The 19728-nt window shown below is 55.0% G+C and overlaps 2 protein-coding genes across 5 annotated transcripts; both read right to left on the bottom strand.

Annotated features, from left to right (window-relative positions):
* Positions 1-263: 263 nt before the first annotated feature.
* Igf2 (insulin like growth factor 2) lies at positions 264-15736 on the bottom strand. 4 transcript variants are annotated; one of them, XM_052713221.1, is made up of 4 exons: positions 15621-15736; positions 3716-3878; positions 2277-2428; positions 264-2000 (listed from the first exon to the last, which is right to left on the bottom strand). In XM_052713221.1, the coding sequence occupies exons 2-4, from the start codon at positions 3870-3872 to the stop codon at positions 1764-1766; spliced, it is 546 nt and encodes a 181-aa protein (XP_052569181.1). In that variant the 5' UTR covers positions 3873-3878; positions 15621-15736; the 3' UTR covers positions 264-1763. The 4 variants fall into 4 exon arrangements, with proteins under 4 accessions (XP_052569181.1, XP_052569183.1, XP_052569182.1 ...); XM_052713223.1 differs by lacking the exon at positions 15621-15736 and adding an exon at positions 6469-6625; XM_052713222.1 differs by lacking the exon at positions 15621-15736 and adding an exon at positions 5505-5623 and having other exon boundaries at positions 264-2014.
* Positions 15657-18832, bottom strand: LOC128094722 (protein TsetseEP-like). Its single transcript, XM_052713219.1, has 2 exons — positions 17657-18832; positions 15657-16302 (listed from the first exon to the last, which is right to left on the bottom strand). Exons 1-2 carry the CDS (start codon positions 17923-17925, stop codon positions 15657-15659), a joined length of 915 nt encoding a protein of 304 aa, XP_052569179.1. The 5' UTR covers positions 17926-18832.
* Between the last annotated feature and the right edge of the window lie 896 nt (positions 18833-19728).

The raw sequence follows: 19728 nt of genomic DNA, 5'->3' as shown, positions 1-19728 counted from the left end.
ACTTAGGGAGTGGGTACAATTTGATTATGAGCGCATAAAAAGCTAAGGAGGGATAAAAAAAAAAAAAAAAAAAAAGGAAAAGATGCCCCAAGAAACAAAAAGAGGGGAATAGATCAATTGGCATAAAATTTGGGGTCCTAATTCTGTAATTCTGCAAGTTGACCTGTGCCTCCTCCTGATTCTTCCATCCAAAACCTCTCTGGGACCACTTCCTACCCATAGCTCCCCCCACCCAGCCCCCACTGCCCCCCACCCACCCCTCCAACCGCCAGACTTCCCACACTCCCCACCATCAGTGTGAGTCTCCTGGGGAGCCCCTAAAAGGTGGGGGCTCCCCAGGAGACTGACAGAGATGGCCCATAGGTGTGCTCAGGGTAGGGGGTGTCCCCCAGATCTTTCCTCCTAGAAACACACCCAGGGTCAGGCTACTCGGGCAGCATGTCTCACTTGGCAGTACCATCTCCTTATCTGGCCAAACTTATTCTACACTGGGGGAGGCCAACGCATAAGGTGGATAGGCATTGGCCCACATTGGGGGGGGGGGCTGGGGAGCACTGGCCCAGATGGAAGTGAGCCTTGTAAGAACACCTCCCTCCCTAGGAAAGACAGAACTAACAGCCTGATCATACACAGGGCCCACAAGCAGCAGCAGAAACTAGATGGACTGGGGGGGGGGGGGGGGAAGGCTAAAACCATGCAAACTGCTCAGGGAATTTGGGATGAACCTTGGTTTGGGCAATGTGGTTCTAATGGGAGTTATTTAGCAATTTCAATGTTCTCATCTAATTGTGAGGGGTGTGCATACCTATATGAGTGAGTGTGCGTGCGTGTGTGTGTGTGTGTGTGTGTGTGTGTGTATGTGCGTGCGTGCGTGTGTGTGTGTGTGTGTGTGTTGTGCGTGCGTGCGTGTGTGTGTGTGTGTGTGTGTGTGTGTGCATGCATGTCTGTGTGTCTGCAGGGATGAGTATAAAAGTGCTTTTTAGGATAAGTGAGAGTTTTGGAACTTGGGGGCTTGTGCCAATTAAGTTTTGTTTCCAGTTTTCATACTCTGTTCCTTTCCTTGGGTTCTCTCACCCAGCCCGGTGGTGACATGATGACATTTGTGATGGAATGGCCAGTGAAGAAAGAGTTTGGGTGGCCTTTGTTGTTCTCAGCCAGCTTAAGCTAAAAGCACCCTATCTGAGTGGTGACAAGGAGAGGGCACTGAAGCATGACATGCCACCTGGAAAGTTTTGGGTCCCCTTCCTTTCTTCTTGGGTTCTGAGATCCAAGTCTAAGCCAATTTGACTAAAGATCCAAATGGGAAGAAGAGGAGGGGGGGGGCCGAATTATTTTATTTTGCCAATTGTTTTTAAGTCAATTAATTTTTAGTTTGTTTTTAGCCAATTGATTTCTTTTGTTATTTAATTTTTAATTAATGGTTCTGGTGTTTCTAAAAAGCCAATTTGTTTTAAAGGGACAATTTGTTTAAAGATTTTTTTAGAATAATTTGGGGGTGTCAAAATTTTTGGGTTCTTTAGAGTCAATCAATTTGGTTTAGTTGTTTAGAGCCAATTGATTTGGTTTTGAAGCGTTTGCTTGCCCGATGGTGTGGGGCAAAGTAGCCTGATGTGGGGAGGCGGGGCATGGGGGGAGGGGGGGGAAGCCTAGGGAAGGAAGTGGAGCAGAGAGATCTTAGTGTGGGACATGATGGAACTGTCCCTGCTCAAGAGGAGGCCACAGAGTGATGGTATTACATTGCAGAATTACCAAACAAATTTGGTTCACTGATGACTGCTGGACATCTCCGAAGAGGCTCCCCCGTGGGCGGGATCGATGGGTGGTAAGGCGATCAGGGGACGGTGACGCTTGGCCTCTCTGAACGCTTCGAGCTCTCTGGCGAGCATGCGACCCCGGCGGGCACGCAGGAGGGCAGGCAGGCCTCTGCGCAGTCGTTGGAAGGACCGTCTCCAGGTGTCATATTGGAAAAACTTGCCCACGGGGTATCTGGGGAAGTCGTCCTGAAGAGGAGGCGCTAGTCAGCAGGTGTCAGGGTAGCACGTTAGCCTGAGGATTCAGCCAGGTCTCACACGCCCCCACCCCACCCCCCAAAGTCACACCAGCTCATGACAACTCCCCACAAATACCTATGTTTGTGGGCAGAGGTCAATAATAAAATGTGGGTGGACTCCATAACACCCCAAATCAAGACGCTGATGGTCTCTTTGTCCCACCCCCCACCATTCTCTCAACCCCACCCCGCTACCTAAAAATTTGCCCTCTGTCCCAAGCCTCACCGGAAGCACGGCCAGAGAAGTTGACACGTCCCTCTCAGACTTAGCGGGGGTGGCACAGTATGTCTCCAGGAGGGCCAGGTCACAGCGGCGGAAGCAACATTCTTCCACGATGCCACGGCTGCGACGGTGGTTGGCACGGCTTGAGGGCCTGCCTGGAAGTTCCACAGGACAGAGATCTTTAGTCACCATCAGCTGGGGGCAGCACCCATTGGGTTGGCCTCCCCAGATCCCCAAGGGAAGGCTACAGAAGGAAGTAACTACCTCTGCCCTCCCACCAGGCCCTGCTCTGATACTAGGTCACCCTGCGGGGATGAGGTAGAAGTGTGAGCCAGGTGGGCCAAGATGCCCAGAAAGGAGAAATAAAGATGCATGCTGCAGGACCAGCCCCTGGCCTCTGGTGCCTCCTGCCTGGCAACTAACATGGTACAACCTCTCTGTCCCACAAACTCCATGGAGACCAGAGGCCACACTGGAGTGGTTTGGAAAACAGGGAGGAGAGGGTGAGCCCCACAAGGGGGCTATGGTGGACACAGGTGTGGTCCCTGGACTTGGGGTCCTGGCCTGGTGCCACCTTGAGCCTGAGGGGCCCACCCCCAAACCCCCAGCACTGAGCTGAGACAGGGAAGAAAGGGCAGGAGAGAACAAGACGGGAGGGGAGGAGTGAGGTACCCAAAATCCACTCCCTTCTCTTCTCCCGTCTTTCCCCTCTCCCCCACATATTCAGGTCCGAGGCTAGGCTGAGGGGTAGAGCCACTGAAGGCTCCACCTTGGACCCTCCTATTCTGGAAGCCTCTCTGTGCAGGAGTGGCTCCCTGAGCGAGGGCTGGCCCTGCAGTGCCAGAGGGCTTCAGAGTGCCCAGGAGCAGGAGCAGTTTCCAGAGGTGTGAAGTGGGAGTATACTCAGAGCAGTTCACAGGCAGGTAGGTAGAGGTGCAGAGGAGGAGGCCGCGTGTCCAGGACCATGTGGGGAAGATAGAAGGGCCCATGCCAGCAAGGAGAGTCATCCATTCTGGTGCCCCTGCCCGCCCAGGCATGCCCCACCTGGGTGTCCCCATCTTCTGTAAGCAGGGAGCCCAGGCCCAGCCCCCCGGGCTGGGAAATTAAGAGAAGTGTGAGCAATATTGAAAGCAGATAAGCACCCCTGAATGTGGATGGTCAAGGTCTGGCTCTCCCCTTGTACCGCCCGCCCCCTGCCCCCCCCCTCCCCCCCTCAAACTGCATGTACACGCTCAACCTGGCCAAGACCCGACAACCACATTTGGTTTTACTTTTTATTAACTTTTAAAACTATCGAACTTTCAGAGTGTGAGACCACAGGCCTGCCCAAGGGGGAGGGGCAGCGTCAGCCCAAGGCCAAACCAGTATATCTTAACCGTCACCCCACCCAGGGAGGCCTGGCCCTCCCCCTCCCCCCACCCCACCTCTCTGGAGTGACTTACTGAAGTAAAAGCCGCGGTCCGAGCAGACAAACTGAAGCGTGTCAACAAGCTCCCCACCGCACAGGGTCTCGCTGGGGCGGTAAGCAGCAATGCAGCACCAGGCGAAGGCCAAAGAGACGAGAAGCACCAACATCGACTTCCCCACTGGGGTCCCCATTGGTATCTGGAAAAAAAGAGATGCAGGCTTTGAGTGAGGGGATCCCAGCCACACCCCTGGTCCCAAGATGCTCCTCTCCATTAAAGACACCTATCATCTCTTAATTGAAAACGCAATTAAATTAGAAAGGCAGCTTGCCCATTCTGTATTTGACCTGCAGAAAACTGGGAGCACTTGAATGGCTGAGGTCAAAAAACCACTTGCGTGTGAAGAAACTCAATGGAGCCCGGGAAGGCACCGCGTGGTGGCTTTGAACTGTAAGAAACCCTCGAGGACCACCCACCCATAGGCGCAATTGCTGCTTGACCACACCCATAGCAGCAGGGGCCAGCGCTGGACACTGGACCTGGTTTCCAAGTGATGACATCATGGGGGTGGAGCCAGCCCAAGGGCCCATCACCATTGCCACTCCTACTCTGGCCTCGAAGCACTGGCCAAGATGGCAGACAGCTCCACCCCACCCACCGTGGAGCATGTGCATCCAAAGGGACCAGTCGCCAACCTCCCTGCCCCCCCTAAGCTGGCCACCCCTCCCTAAGCAGCAGAGCCACCTCCACCCATCCAACCCCCACTCCCAGGCCATGTTGAGCAAGGCTCAGGCCAAGAATCCAATGGTTAGCGCAACGGGACTGCTGGCATTCCTGTGAGCCTTGCTCTCCAGGGTCACCCAGCCCTCCAAGTCCAGACTTCCCTAGGCACCTCAGAGCTCAGGAGAAAGCCTAAAGTCCCATTCCAGGCCTCAACCGTTACTAACCAAGGTCAGGGACCCTAGAGAGTCCCCCTATGACCCACAGGATCATCTTTCTGGTAGGAACTAAATTCTACCCAGGGTACTAGAGACAGCAGTTCAGGTCCCTGGGAGGCTGAACATTTCAGTCTGGAGGGACACACCCCCCTCCACGGGCCACAAATCGTGTGGGCACAGGCTGGGGCAATGGTTTTCTTTAGAGATGAGAGGCCACCACGGCCCAAAGTAAGCCACCCTTGACCCTGCAGAAAGTAATGCCCTCCAGACCGCAGTGCCAAGCCTCTGCTCCACAGGCCCAGAGGATTTCTTGCTGCAAAGAAGACATGTTGAGAGACCAATGCGGAATAGTCAAGAAGCAAACTTGTTTGAGCTCCCTCGGGTAACTAAAAGTCACCTTTGTCCACCTCCTCTACAAGAGCCAGACCGTCCGCCTAACACCCTTTATGCCAGGACCACCGCCTTACAATCATCCGGCCATAGCTGCAACAATTAGTCCTGGGGGTGCGGGTGGGGGATGGGGAAACGGAGCTGACCTCGAAGTCCCTTCCCAAAGCCAGATCACACTGGCTCCAGGTCCAGCCCAAGGTGGCCAGCAGAAGCAGGCAGAGACTGACCAAGAGGTAAGGGATAGGTGAGGGCCCAGGGAAGGCCCAAATTTGCTGGAAGGGGCAGGCGGAGGGAAAGGAAAAAGGAGAGAACGGAGCAGGTGAGGAAGCTTGGGGCCAGGGGGAGCACAGGAGAGGCCGAGGGAGGACGAAGGCTTGTGAGAGGCAGCAGGCCCGGCTGCAAGGGCAGAGGCCCCAGGCTAGCCGATGCCCTGACCACCCCATGGGGCAGGCCGGAGCGGGATGGCAGCAGGGTTCTGGCTCCACGGCCCTGGTTACCTGAAGTTGGATAAGGAGGCCGCTGGGGCTGCAAGAGGTGGAAGACAGGAAAAGGCTGGAAGGCTCTCACAGGAGAAGCTAATGTCCAGTTTGCGAGCTGGTCAGTGCCTCGGCTTTTATGTCTGAGTCGGCTCCTCCCAGTCCCGGCTCCACCCTACCCCCACCCCCCTCCCTACTGACCACTCCCCCCGCCCCCTTTGCACCCGCCCCCTCCCTCCTTCCAGCCAGTCCCTTCACTCCTGCACCCCCCAACAGCTAGCCTTGGACCATTCCTTAGCAAAGCACCACCAGTGGGAGGGGGGGCCTCATCGTGCGCCCCCAGCCCTCTCTGCACAGACTCATGGGGGCGGGGAAGGGGCTCCTTCCCACATCCTCCTATGGAAAGTTCCACCCAGTAAAAGGCAGGGGCAGTTAGTTATTCCTCTTTAGACTGTAACATTTCTGCCCTTCTAAGCCCGAAACTGGCCCCTCTCCCTACATTTTAGGTTGAGAATGTTGGGGACAGAGTTGGGGTGTGCATGTGTGTGTGCGTGTAGGGGGGAAAGAGCGAACTGTGGCATCTGGCCTGACTCCTTTGCCAATTTTTGGGGGGGCCCTAGCCCCGCCCACCCACTATTCCTCTCTCAGCCTCATTGGCACCAAGTCAACATACCAGGGTGGGCTTTGGAGACTCTGCCCCCCTCCTCATCACTCAGCACCCTGCGGAGACAGGGCCTGAACAACACCAGTCATACATTTTAAAGCAGTTTACTCCCCCTCCCCAACACGCACCAAAGGACCAGAAATCTCCAGTGAGTTCAACTTACACACCCCCTCCCCACCAGTCCTCATACCCCTGCCCCCTCCCCCACCTCACGACGCAATGGGGAGAGCGAGTTTGCAGAGGGAACGGGCCCCCAGCCCCCACCCCCGGCCGCCCCAGTCCCGCCAAGCCCAGGCCGCTGGGGCCCCTGAGAGCCCTTACCTGGAAGCCGGCGAAGTTACCACCCAATCTCCCTGCTGCGTGTTTGCAAACCGAAGAGCGGGCGAAGGCCCCTCTGCCGGGCACTCCTCTGCCAGCGCCGCTCCGACCGAGTCGCGGGGGCCGAATGTGCGACGGGCCAGAACGGGGGGATGGCTTTTTTGGTGGGGGGGGGGGGACGACGTCTCTTCTGCTTCTTTAGGGAGGATGGGCTGTCTTAGGGCTGGGGCGGGCCAGATATTGTACTTTGGGGGGGAAAAGGTATCGGGAAATGAGGTCAGCTGTTGTATCAAGGATAGTGGGGGGCAGAGATAGTGAGAGAGACAGAGTGAACGTGAAACGGGGGGGACCACAGAGAGGGAAAGAGGAAGAAAGGACAGCGAGAGGCGGGTAGGCTCACAGCGGGAGAGGACAGCACCGAGAGAAACAGAAAGCTTATAATTAATCCACTTGGGTAGGCGAAGGCAGAGGGCGGACGTGAAGGGGGAGGGAGTCTGAGGCGAGGAGGAGCGGGGAGGGGGCAGGAGGGGAGCCTAGGAAAGGTGGCGGGTAAGTGCGTGCGCGGGGGGGGGGGGGGCGCACCGCGAGCAGAGGAAAGGACGCAACTTCGAAGGGCCGAGGACGGTGCTGAGGGGGGAGGAATGGAGGCGTCACCCCGGCCACGGGCACCCAGCTCGGTTAGGGCCGACGGAGCCCTCGGCCGTCGTAAGCCCGGGCCTCTTGGGGGGGGACAGGCGTGGCGGCGCCGCGGCCACTCGGGACAGCAGCGAGAAGAGGGGAGCGGCCGGGCTGCGCGCCGGGGAGGGCTGGGAGGGGGAGCGCGGGGGATGACAACGCCGGCGACCTGCAAGCCGGACTGCCTGCGGTGGGGACCGCCTCCTCGAGCGAAGCAGGAATGGGGTGTTGAGGTAGATAGAGGAGGAGGCGGTTGGGAGATCCGCAGGCCCGACGGAGCGCGGCCCCGCCGACGGCGCCCTGCGCGGGAGTTAGCAGCGAGGCGGCGGACGGCGTCGACGCGGGGCCGCCAGCCCGGATGGAGGCGCTGGCGGGCCGAGCGCGGGCGGGCGTGGGCCAGGAGGCGGGGGCGGCCGGAAGGGGGGGCCGGGGGCCGGCCTGGCCTCACGCAGCTCCGCCGGAGAGCAGGCAAACTCCGGGCGCCAACTCCCGGCTCTTATAGCCGCGCCACTCCGCGGCTCCTCGCCCGCTCGGGCCCGCTGGCCTTACGCCCGCGCCAATGGGCGCCCGTAGGGCCCTCGCCCCGCCCCGGGACCGCCCCCGCAACTCGAGCCATGGGGGGGGGAACGCGGGCCGGGGGCCCTGGGCATGGGTGTGCCGGGTGGGGGGGCGTGGGGCGCCCCAGCAGGCCCACGAAATACCGGGTATCCGTTCCAAAAAAATCAAGGCCCTATGTCATGTTTCCGGGGTGCCCTGTGCTTGTGCAACAGGGGCGACAGGGGCGCGTGGTGTGAACCAACGTGCGTGGCACCCTAGGCCTCAGTGCTAGTAAGGGACCTGTGCTCAGTTAGAGGGTTACAAAGTAGGCGCATCCTGGCATGTAGAGTTCAGGCGCAAGTAGCTGGGTGCTGGGTCGAGGGTCCTCACAGGGACCTACCTCCCAGGCAGTGCACGGTTCCCATGATCGGCTAGGGTGGAGCGCGCAGCCGCCACCTGCCTGAGCAGGCAAGGAGGACTGTGAGGCACCTCGAGTTGCAGCCAGATCCTGAGCGCCCCCCGGTGCTTTGCGTAGGATACCTGAGCAGTGTCGGGGGGCCACCAGGTGCGCCACGAAGGAAAGGCTGGTTTGACCACGCCAGAGTTGGGCCCTGCGTGGGGCCCAGCGCAAAGTCTGCATCCTAACGCAGAAAAAGAAGCAGGGCTGGAAACGTAGCTCAAACCATACCTGTAAACCAGAGCTCACTGGAGTGCGTCTAAGCAGCACGCCTTTGGGACCCACCCAGAATACCTGGATAACAGTTCCCTGTTATCAATGCGATAAACTTGCGTAGGCGCGGGTTTGGCCCCAGGGGCCACCACGATAATTTGAGGGTCTGAGGAAACCATCTCCTGGAGGGTTCGGACGATGTAAGAAGCCATTGTTATTTTTACGGAGTCGAAACCACTCATAAACCGGCCCCGCCAGCCCACGCCGCACACCTCTAGGAGTGGAAGGGGCCATCACCGGCGGAAACCCGCGCACCCCGGGCTAACCTCCGGGCCCGGCCATCAATCACTGAGCCCGCGCTCCGCGCACGCCTCCCCAAGCCCTCAACCGGTAGGACTGGAGGCTCCCAGCTACCGGAGCGCTCAGCGCCTCTCCCGGGTTTGGCTTTGCCCAACGCTCTGCCTTTCCCGTTTCCTGGCCGCCAGGCGCTTTCCCTACCACTGCGTTGTTTGCAGAGTGCAGGCAAAGTGGCGCGTGTTTCGGGGCACCCAGCCTAAGGGAGCGCGGCCTCCGAGGGAGAAGCCAGCATCCCGCTCCAGCGCTGCTCGGCAGCAGCCCTGGGGACTAGCTGCGAGGTAGCCTGTTGCCCGCAGCCGCAGAGCTGGGGCACCGGGAGCGCGCCACGGGGAGCTCACCGCAAGGCCGAGGGTCGCGTCCGCAGGCGCAGGAGGATCCGAGGAGAAAGGCTGGAGAGGATCTGTGGAGCGCAGTGGACGTTGCTGAAGGTGAGCGAGACCCCAAGGCAGTCCCCAGTGTCCCGGGGCAACGCCCAGTCCGTTGGAAGACCCGGGGACAATGCCCAAATTTGGGGGAAACTGGGGGCAATGCCCAGTCGTTTTCCTGGACGAGGGAGCAGCACTGCCCACGTCCTGGCCGTCGCGCAGTGTCCTGAGCGTATTTGGGGCACACAGACTTAGCCAAAATCGGAGCTGTCTCTGGGACCCCGTAGGAAACTGAAGAGGCCGAACGAAACTAATGTTATGCGCAGGACAGGGGAAGCTGCCGAGAGTGGCCAGCGGAAACAATGCTCAAATTTCGGGGATCCCAAGTCAGACCCTTGTTTGACTTGCAGCCCTGTGGATGACTGTCCCGAAGTAGGGGGACTCAGAAGAGACTCCACAAATGGGAAAACTGGTTAATAGCTAAATTTGAGATTACAGAAAAAAATAGACTCCCAAGTTGGGGAATGAGAGAAATTATTGCATGCAAAAATAGGGGGCATTTTGATCCAAGCCTAACTTGGGGAACCCAACATCTTGGTCAGCAAACTTAGGAAAACCCACAAAAACCTAGATTAATTTGTAGAAGTTAGGTAGTTTGTTGTTGCTGTTGAATTTAAGAAAATTCCCAACATGAAATTTGGGGGAGCTTCATTTTAATTGCTTAAAATTGGGAAATGGGATTTTAGGGATCCAGATCAATTATTTTGGGGGGCAGGAGTGGAGATTAAGATTTACCCTTGAGGCCAGTGGAACTTGTCGCCGCCGGGAAAAATCACCTCTATAATTTCTGTGGCTTCAAAGAAGTCCTCCAGAGAATGGGGAAACGCTGTCTAAATGTAGGGGAATTGGGAGTGCAAGCAGTCCATTTGAGGAAGACAGAAAATCGATGTCTTTTAATATTTTAATTTCTTAGACAGATTTCAGTCCATCATTTTGTTGAACAAGGGGGAAGTTTGTTTTCTTGGACAATGTTTGCGCTTGGAGAAACATGCGCGAGTTTTAGGGATCAATAAAAATTACCCAATAGATGTTGAAATCCAAATTGCAGGGAGTAGAATTAGTAGCTAGGAAATGTGTAAGACACAGACTTTTAAAACCTAGGATTTGGGGGATCTGGGACGTTTTTCACTGTGCTTGGGGGACCATAAAACATTGTCTAAATTTAGGGAGACTCTGGCAGGAGTCATAAATTCAAAGTTCATTAAAGTTTAATAAAAACCCAACTCTTTGAAAGAAAAAAAAGTCTCAATTTGTTTTGGAGTACGTGAATTTGGGGGCCTCAGGAAAATAATTTCTGAATCTAAAGTTTCCCAGTATCCTTGGAACACTTTAGGGGCAATTCCTACATTTCAAGGAATAGAGATTATGAGTTCCTAAATCCTAGGACCTAAGAATCAATGCCCTAAATTTGTAATGTGCAGAGATTGTGCAGGGTGACTGGGGAAGAAAAGCTGAAATGTAAGAGGCTGAGTGTGTGCATGGCTGGTACCGCAGCGGGACATAGTAGAAACTTTCCGTGACCCAAGGCTAACTAAACGTGTGTTGGGGCCTGGAAAACATTGCCTAATGTTTGAGGGTGCTCAGCATGGGCCAACATGGGGAATAAGGAGAAGGGTCCAGGATGGTACTGGACTTTGCAACTGGTGTTTGAATTAAAAAAAAAAAAAATTTTTTTTTTTTTTTTTTTTTTTTAAAAAAAAGGACCCAGGGACTCTTGATACTTGGTGCAGAGAAAATACTCAGAATGTTCAAGGATTGGGGACATTCAACATTCTAGTATAAAGAAAAAGGCTTTGGCCAGTGGTTAATTTTGTGCCTTCTGTGACCCAGAGAGACATGTATGAATTGAGAGAGCATGGAAAGCTCTCTCTTGCCACATGTGAGCACACGCCTTAGATCATTGCTTAGCCTGCTTTGGGAGCTTGAGTGAGAACGTCTGTATTTTAAAAAACATAACAGTGGCCAGAAAGCTTTCAAGAGCCCTAGAAAACCCCAACTCCCGAGACCCTTGTGTGTTGGGCGGGGGAAATGGGGGTTCTTGTTGAGTGAGTTTTAGGGGTAATTTGTGAAAGCACTCCCTCGATTTTCTGGAACCCGGGAAATGAGAGTGTAGGTTGCTTGAATTGCCTACCTTTAGGGGAGGACATAGTAAGAAAGGCTAGAATTTCGAGGGTTCCAGGGAAATTGTTTAGGAGGTCTGAGTGGATTTCAACTTTTAAAATTTGGGGTTGGGGCAACAGACTACAGAATCTAGTGTATGATGTTCCACGTTAATGGAACTGGAGGGTGGGTGGCGGGGAAACAGAGTTAGCGGGAACAGTGCTGTAGATATAAAATGATGTGCTAAGGACACGGGAAAATAGCCCCCCGCCCCGTGAATACAGCGCCTAAATGCTGTGAAACTGTCCACCCTCCCGAGTAAGAAAAATTTGTCAGAAGGACTCAAGACCCCCGGCTTACGTTTAAATTTTAGGGAACTGAGTTAAGACCTTGCATATGAAACTAAAGAGACAGAAGCAAACTCGGGGGGCCCAGGCCACATAATCTAATTTTTGGGAGCCAGCGGAGGCTTAATTCCCACCTTTTGGAATGTTTGGAAATCAAATATCAAAAAAAAAAAAAAGTTTCACTTGTGAGAAAAACAAACGCTGAATGATTTTAGAGGGCCCCCGGAAAGCAATGCTTCAATTTTGAGGATCCCAAGGAAACAACGCCTGAGGTGCAGAGAAGCTGCCGAGTTGCTCTGGCTGCACGTAGACTACAGAGAACTAGAGCTGCATTTGAGAAACTGAGCTCCCAGGCGGCGAAGGACGGGGCGCAAGGATCCGCGGTGCCAGGGAACTCACACGGAGCAGGGGCGCCCTCACGGGGGAACGCGGGCGCGGGGAAGGGGAGCAGGCAGAGCAGACAAGGAGCACCGGCGCCGGCGAGCGTACGCCCGAGCCAGCTGCATTTTTCGTTCTTTTGCCTTATAGCCACCCAGAGGGCTTGGGTGGCGGAGGCCAAGCCGGACGGGCGTCGGCGAGGGAGCGGACCGTTGAGCAAGCAGCCGCGCGCTGCTCCCGGAGGCTCCCTGGGCTCCGGGCGCCCCGTTCGGCTCCCCGCCGCCCCTGCGCCCCACGCGTTCAGGCGCCGCGAGCCTAGGCGAAGCCGCGGCCCGGCGGCCGCCGGGGGCAGGCTCGTCCCTGGCTCTGTTTGGGGGCCCGAGGCACCCCCAGTGGCCACCCCTGCCCGCCCCTGCTCCCCGAACGCGCCGATCTGGCCTTGCTCGCTCCCTAACAATTAACAACGGAGGGATCAGTTTTGTTTAGACAGTATGGAAAGAGGGTAAAAAGTGGGGGAGCAGAGAAGAAAGTGGTGGTGGGTAGAGGGGCGCAGAATGACACAGTGGGAGCAGTGACTGGGTGCCAAGGCCCTCATTTCGTTTTCTCAGAAAATTTCTGCGACTAGCCACTCGGTTCTGACTGGGGAAAGTCCAGCTCCTTAAAGGCAAATATTAAACCCACACACAGGCTCACCGTGCTGTTGTGGGGAACAAGGCCACCCCCTCATAGTTGGGTAATGCTGGAGGTGAAGGGCCACGATTCTAGCGGGACCTGGGGGGTGGGGTGGGGTGTTAGATAGAGGAGGTGCTGGGGAGCAGCTGAATGGGGGAAAACCCTGGGACCATGACTATAAGCATTGCTTGTCTCTATAATCACTCACAGAGAGACCCATAGAGGACAGTATGGCAGGGTGTGTGTGTGTGTGTGTGTGTGTGTGTGTGTGTGTGTGTGTGTGTGTGTGTGTGTGTGTGTGTGTGTGGATTCTCAAAGCCTGACACTCTGGGGAGGCAGGAGTTAATGTCCTTTGACAGGTGTGGGGACCCAGGCAGGGTGAGGCATCATCTCCTTCATATTAGCTTGGCAAGATTGAGAGAGCCCCCCCACACACACACCCATTTTCCACCCAGAGCATGAGGCACGTGGAGAATGTTCCCCTTTCAAATTCCAGTCCGCAACAATCACCCCCGTGTCCTATTCCAAGAACATCTGGCATGTCCCCCTCTAACACACCCATGCTGCCCCCCTCCCACCAGCCTCCATCCCTGGCTTTTTTGGCCTGCCTGCGTGTGTGCCTATAGACTTGAGGAAGCTTCCAGCTAGGAAGACAGAGCTATGGTGATCCCCATTCCGGGGATACTTGTAAATTTGTTGGGAGTAAGAAACATTTAAAAAAAAAAAGGTGTCTGTGAGCACCCAGTCCTCATGAAGCCAGAGCAGGCAGGTACAAGCCCTCTGCTGAGGGTCTTTTATAGAAAGACATGGCAGATTGACTCCCAAGTGCCACCTGGGGGTTCTCTACCTTTCCCCAAGAAGTGGCACAGATTGGGGGTGAACAAGATACTGGGACCAGAGCCCCGTTTCTGGAGTCCTGCTTCTTGGCTCCTAAGAGGCAACTGAGAAGACAGCAGTCATAAAGTGACCTGTTTCATGGCCTAATCTCTGCTTTCCGCCCTGCAGAGGTGCCTTGGAGAAGCCACGGGAACACCCCTGGAGACCACTCCTGGATTTTGCCAGGTAGGGAGACGCTGAGGTCATCTTGAGGTGCCCACTGAAGAGCCACCAGAGCATATAGGCGGGGTAGGGTGGGGGAAAGGACACGCATGTTCTCCGTCCTCTACGTGACTCTCCACGGAGCCTTCCCCTGGCCTTATTTAGTCAAAGTGAAGAGGCTGATACACAGTTCCGGGTCAACCTAGGACTCAAAAGTGCTCAACCCACCCTCAGCCGGGACCAGCAACAGGATTCTCCCTCTAAGGCCCTCTCTTTTCCTCTATTTTCAGTCCCTGTCCCCCACCCCCTGAGGTAGGAAGGAACCTACTACACCCTTAGAATGTTATTGGGAGGGGGCTACGGTTTCCTCTAGGCAGGGCTTGACCCACCAGACTTCAGCACTAAGTGCGCCTCAGTCCCTGCCCTGCCCCACCACCATGGCAGTCCAAGTCTTTCTGGGCTTAAAAGCTCCAATTCTGAAGAAATTAAATACCCTTTAAGATTCAGATTCACCCATTAAGCCTGGCCAGCACCGTTAGCCAGGGGCTCTGTCTGCCTCCCTTCAGGCCACGGGTCTTCCTTGTCTTTCCCCAGCTCAGGTGTTGCCCTAGCTTGGGAACAAGCCCAGCATTTCGCACACCCAGCTCCTCTCTGAGGGTCCCCGGTATGCTCTCCTTCATTCCCTGCCGGAGGGACAGACGCCTGCTGCAGAGGCCACACTCTGCTGGGGACCTGGCCACCACACTGGGACTCCACACCAGGAAGACCCAGGCAGTGCTCTATGTTATCCTGCAAGCCTGGGAAGTCACTACCAGAACCTCCGACATGAGGATTGCACCACCAGGCTGACCAACACACCCCAAACCAAAAGTAAGTAAGAGCTGCTGTGGGGGCACTGGAGGGGGGTGTGTGTGCTGGGTGGAGATAGACTGAGGCCACACCACTGTGTTAATTGCTTTAGTGTCAGAACCAACCTTTAAAAGGAGGTTTTCGGCTTCTCTTTGGCATGGGCCTGATAGCCTGGAAGGGGGGTAGGAGTTTACCTGCTGGGCCCCACCCTGCCGACTCTGGGAAGCCTGTAGTACTTGAGGCTTAGGCACAAGGACACAGACCCACACGCGGCTCCCCCTCCCCTAACCTCCACTGCTCGGCCTTCCTGACAGAGCTTTTGCCTTCCTGATCCCCAGTACCTGAGCAGTGAACTGCAGGGGCCACCAAGCAGCAGAGCTTATTCCAGCAGAGTCCACAATGCTTCTGGCCCCAGGCCCTTTCTTGCTGCCTCCCATCCCCATTCACGCACAGGAAACCCATGGCCTCCAGAACACAATGGAATCAGGACATGAGCTCTCCTAAGGCCCTTCACAGGTCTCACAATGTCTCTTTGGTCATTATTTCATTTGCTATTCACAGTTCAGCCAGGAGGTCTGAGACTGTCACACACTTTGACAAATGGGGATAGACACAGAGAGGTCAAGCCACTAGTGCTGGGCCTCCACAGCTGCAACTGCATAGCCAGGGGGAGGGGGAACAGGGACCCCCATGCCCAGCTTTCCTCAGTCTCTCAATTCCTTCTAGCTAACCGTTTCTTCTTTTTTTTTTTCTTTCCTCAGATTCTTTCCTCATCTGGAACCTCTGCCTTTCCCTCTTGGGCTGTTTGACCTTTAACCCTCAGCCCTTGCCACCTTTGCTCCGGGACTCCTGGGAGCACAGCTTCAAGGATCTACAGGCTACAGAGACTGCTGGATGACTGCTCTGCCTATACCCTGTGCTCCCAAGGAGAGGCACGTGGAGCCCACCTGAATTCCAGATACCGACTGTGTGACTGAACAGATTTCCTAGCCTCTGCTAGTCCCTTGGCTGCAGGGGACTTGGCTGAGCCCAGTATCTGTAGCCGTCCAGATGTGACTCCTATGCTAGAGATGCCTCTGCCCTACTGGGCGCATGATGGACACTCACCTCTGGGGAAGGACTGGGGCTGGTGGGCGGCTTGGTTCAGTTCTGGGAGCGTGGAGATCTTCTGGGCCACAGGCCACAGCAGGTGGCCCTGGGGCTGGACTCACGAGCTGCTCTGGCTGGTTGCTGCTCAGGTTTCGGCTCAGGTCCTGGCTCAGGCCCTGGCTCAGGCCCTGGCTCACGCCTCGGCTCAGACTTAGGCTCAGGCCCTGGCTCACGCCTCCGCTCAGACTTAGGCTCAGGCCTTGGCTCACGCCTCGGCTCAGACTTAGGCACAGGCCTTGGCTCATGCCTCGGCTCATGCCTGGGCTCACGCCTCGGCTCACGCCTGGGCTCACGCTTTGGCTCAGGCTTAGGCACAGGCCTTGGCTCAGGCCTAGGCTCATGCTTAGGCACAGGCCTTGGCTCCAACTTAGGCACAGGCCTTGGCTCAGGCCTCGGCTCCAGTGTAGATGCAGGCCTTGGTGGAGGTACCGGCACGGGCCTCGGCTCAGGCCTTGGTGGAGGTACCGGCACGGGCCTCGGCTCAGGCCTTGGTGGCGGTATCGGCACAGGTCTCGGTGCAGGCTTGGTTGCATACTGGGCAACAGGTTTAAACGCCGAAGGAGATGGAGGACCCTGGGCTATGGGCTTGGGTTCCTCCTCCTGCACAATGACCTCGAGCTCGCTGGTGACTACGCGGCCCCTGGGGAGAAGCAAAAGTCCTTGAGATTATCTCAAAAAAACGAGTCTTCTCCAGCTGAGTCTTGCCCCCCTCCCACATTGCTGCTGGATAGGGAAGCCTGTGGGTCAACTTGTCAGGGTTGCTTCCCTCCCCGCCCAGTCCCTTCAGCTGCCTAACTACCCCCACCCCACCCCCACCCTCCCAAGTAGAAGGGAGAAAGCAGTTGGTGAGAAGTCACTTTGCCAAGTTTGACAACTGCTCGGGGAGAGGCAGGAGACCCTCCTTTGGGAAGGGCAAGCTGGCCCCTTCCTAATTAGGGATGGGCTTCTGCCTTGGCACAGGTAGTGGTGCTGCACACAAAAGGCTTTCTTTGAGGGGTCACAGCTAAAACTATGAAAGTCTTCCACTCCTCTCCTCACACCCCCACCTTGGATAGGAACAAAAGTCAAAAGGGCACATGGCTGTGCTTTGGGAAGGCAGCCTCTGGAAGGGTGGTAGGGCTTCTCTAGGAAATAGCCCCCCTCCCCATAAATGCTATCCTGGGTGGATTAAGGTGTCTGGGATCCCAGCTGCAGGGAAGAAAAACTTTATGCACAAATGAATGTGCACCCAGGAGTGCTGCTGCTGCCCCAAATTACTATTTGTTGACGGGGGCACTAGAGGGAAGGCGCGCAAAGCAGTCGGCATGGTCAGGACAGAAAGCAGCTTTTGTTTTTTAAACCCTGCTAGAGAATAGCAAGGGAAATCATCCTCTCTTGGTCCTTCTCCTTGCTCTCCAGTATCCTGGTGGTAGTTAGGAGGTATAGGATATAGATGGGGAAGCTTTGCTTTTAAGATTATATATATATGCGTGTATATATATTCATTTTATATATGCATGTATGTATAATACATACCCCACACTGCTCTAGAATCTCTAGCCCCTCTGCACATTTGGGGGGGGGGGAGAGTGGAGACGAGTGGGCACCAAGGGGAAATTTTTCACACAGAAAAACTCTTTCCTTCCACATTTGTGAAAACAGCTGTGTACTCCCGCTGGGAAGAGCAAGAGACCTGCCTCTCCCCTTTTGCATGGTAAATTAGTGAAGAGAAACTTACTTTCCTTGTAGCTTTGTGCAGCCCTGTAAGTCCCCTCCCCAATTGTCTTTCCTGTCCCTGCAGAAGTTAAAGTTTCTCTTAGACCCGTCCGCGCTACACTTAGACCCGTTCACGTTACAGCCCCCCGCCCCCACTCCAGTCCGATCCAGCAGCAATCTTCCCCTCTTCAGAGACCAGGATCCTAACTGCCCCAAATCCCCAGCCCACTTAACTGTATCAGAATATTTAAACTACAATTTCACTCATACACAGAAGGAATGAAAAGCCAATTAGTTACCTGTACTCTAGTCGCTTTGAAGTCCCCGAAGTCCCCGGACGGTGGAGAAAGAGGACAGGGGGCTCACTGGTGCCAAGGATTCTCTTCCGCAATTCCTTGGGTGATGAGCTGCTGGCTGGGCCAGGATTAGCAACCTCCTCCAAAGCAGGGGGTGCTCTGGTTGTGGTGCCCAGACACTCCAGCTGAGTTGAAGTTGAGGGAGAGGTGGAAGGGGACGAGGCTGAGGCTGAGGCTGAAGATCCGGTGAGAGGGTCTTTTGGAGCTTGCATGATAACAGGGCCGCTAGCCGTAGGCTCTGCTCTCCACCACCGAGCAAGGCACCTGCTCAAATGCTAACTGACTGGCTTTGCCACTCACCTCCTTGTCCTCTCCGCGCTGGTCTGCAGACCCCTCCAAATTTGGAAAATTATATACTAGCACAGTGCAGCAAAGACTTCTGGGGCAGCTGACGATGGCAATTCCCCCCACCCCCCAGGGTATGCGGGCATTAGGGGGCGGGGCTTTGGCCCATGCCTGATATGCGGAAGGACCTCTATGTGGGTAGGAACATAAGCTAGAAACACTTCCTATTTGCTAGGGGGTTGGGACTAAGTGCAGGGGGTGGGGAATGGGTGGGGCTTCACTAGAGTGACACTTGATAGTCACTTGACACCCTGGAATGTTGTGGGCGTGGCACAGGTAAAAAGGGGGCGTGGCTTATTCAAATTAGAAGGAAGGTTCAAAATACATATTAAAATTACTTTTTAAGTACTTCCGGTGCATCTGTGTGGCACAGCGCCATCTTGGCGTCGTTTCATGTTTCATGGGTACTCAACTTAGAGTCATCAGTCATCTGACCTGGCCCCCTGCCCTCTATGAGTGGTGCCAAGCACTTAGTATACTGGTACAGATGGCATGTATAGTGACACTTGTTCGTCCTTTCTGGAATGTTGCTTGGCTGGGTTCTCACCCCGTTTTCGCTTAGCTGCAACTCCATTTAAGGCACAGCCTGAGGGCTGACAGCAGCTGGGACGGGACTCAGATACAAGCATTGCCTGAAGTCTCGTTTGTACTTTGAAACCTTTGTCCCTGGCTTTGAGGGAGAGCAGGGAGTACAGCAAAGGCTCAAAAACACTGGTTCACTCCACAGAAACCCACTAGTCCGTACCCTTTGCACTCCAGCTAATATTTTTATCTTACTCAGCTTATCAGCCCAGGCTAAGATTTAATTATTCCCTCTCCCTTTGTTATCTAAGTCCCCCCTGAACTCCTTACTTAGTGGTAGAGATAGGCATGTTTGGGGAGAATGAAACTTTCTGTAGGGGAAGATAATTAAACTTTAGGGGAATTCATATCTGATGGGGGTGGCTCAGCATGATACAGACATCCTATTCCATGGGAGAAGGGCAGGTGGAATTTCTCACTATACTTATGGGTGGCCTCAAGTCATATCTGAGATACATAGCAGAGGGCATCTCACACTTCACAGAGGTGAGGCAGTCCTTTCCTTGTAAAGATTCTAACTTTACTTCGGGGCCTCTAATTAGAAGTGCTCCCCTAATAAGCATGTGCTCCCCTCCATTGCCTGCTGCAATATGCCTGGACATTGCAAGATGTTACCACTAGGGCCTTCTGGGAACGTTTGGCTGGGATTTACCAAGCCAGAGGTGTTGGCATGGGGAAGGCAAAGGCTTATTCCAAACCCATGAAGAGATTCCTTGGTAGTGCCACAAGAGGAGGTGCCCTCTGAGCAGGTAGAAGGCCAAGGGGCTAGAAGGAAAAGCTGGCTACATCCCACAAGTCACATGCAGAGAAGCAGAGCTGTACTCCTTCCAAATGAATCCAAGCTCTGTCCCCCTGAATTTCTACCTCTGACTAAGCCCAGGGCTATTTTTATTCTATTAGGGTCTTAGAACACAGAATGTTTAAGGAAGGGGAGAATACAGGTGAAGAGTGCCCATGGAAGAACAACTAAACCACGGTGCCACTGAGGCAGGAATGGGGTGCTAGGCATCAGTGAGTTATGGTTTGAGGGGAATGACCCTTCATAATTATATTTTATGGATGTTCCATGGTTGAGGGACACAGTCTAG

The sequence above is a fragment of the Peromyscus californicus genome, unplaced genomic scaffold, assembly GCF_007827085.1.
Source record: "Peromyscus californicus insignis strain IS unplaced genomic scaffold, ASM782708v3 Scaffold_4__1_contigs__length_199733344, whole genome shotgun sequence".
Classification (NCBI taxonomy): Eukaryota; Metazoa; Chordata; class Mammalia; order Rodentia; family Cricetidae; genus Peromyscus; species Peromyscus californicus.
Note: the sequence above shows the minus strand (reverse complement) of the source record. Positions and strands in the feature narration are given on the sequence as shown.

Bases quoted from the DNA above. Each gene is read 5' to 3' on its own strand.
- LOC128094722 (XM_052713219.1), bottom strand. From the start codon at position 17,925: ATGCAAGCTCCAAAAGACCCTCTCACCGGATCTTCAGCCTCAGCCTCA. The intron at 16,303-17,656 runs GTAACTAATTGG...GCTTCTCCCCAG, and splicing joins TCAAAGCGACTAGAGTACAG to GGGCCGCGTAGTCACCAGCG.
- Igf2 (XM_052713221.1), bottom strand. From the start codon at position 3,872: ATGGGGACCCCAGTGGGGAAGTCGATGTTGGTGCTTCTCGTCTCTTTG. The intron at 2,429-3,715 runs GTAAGTCACTCC...TGGAACTTCCAG, and splicing joins GGACCGCGGCTTTTACTTCA to GCAGGCCCTCAAGCCGTGCC. The intron at 2,001-2,276 runs GTGAGGCTTGGG...CCTCCTCTTCAG, and splicing joins CTTCTCTGGCCGTGCTTCCG to GACGACTTCCCCAGATACCC.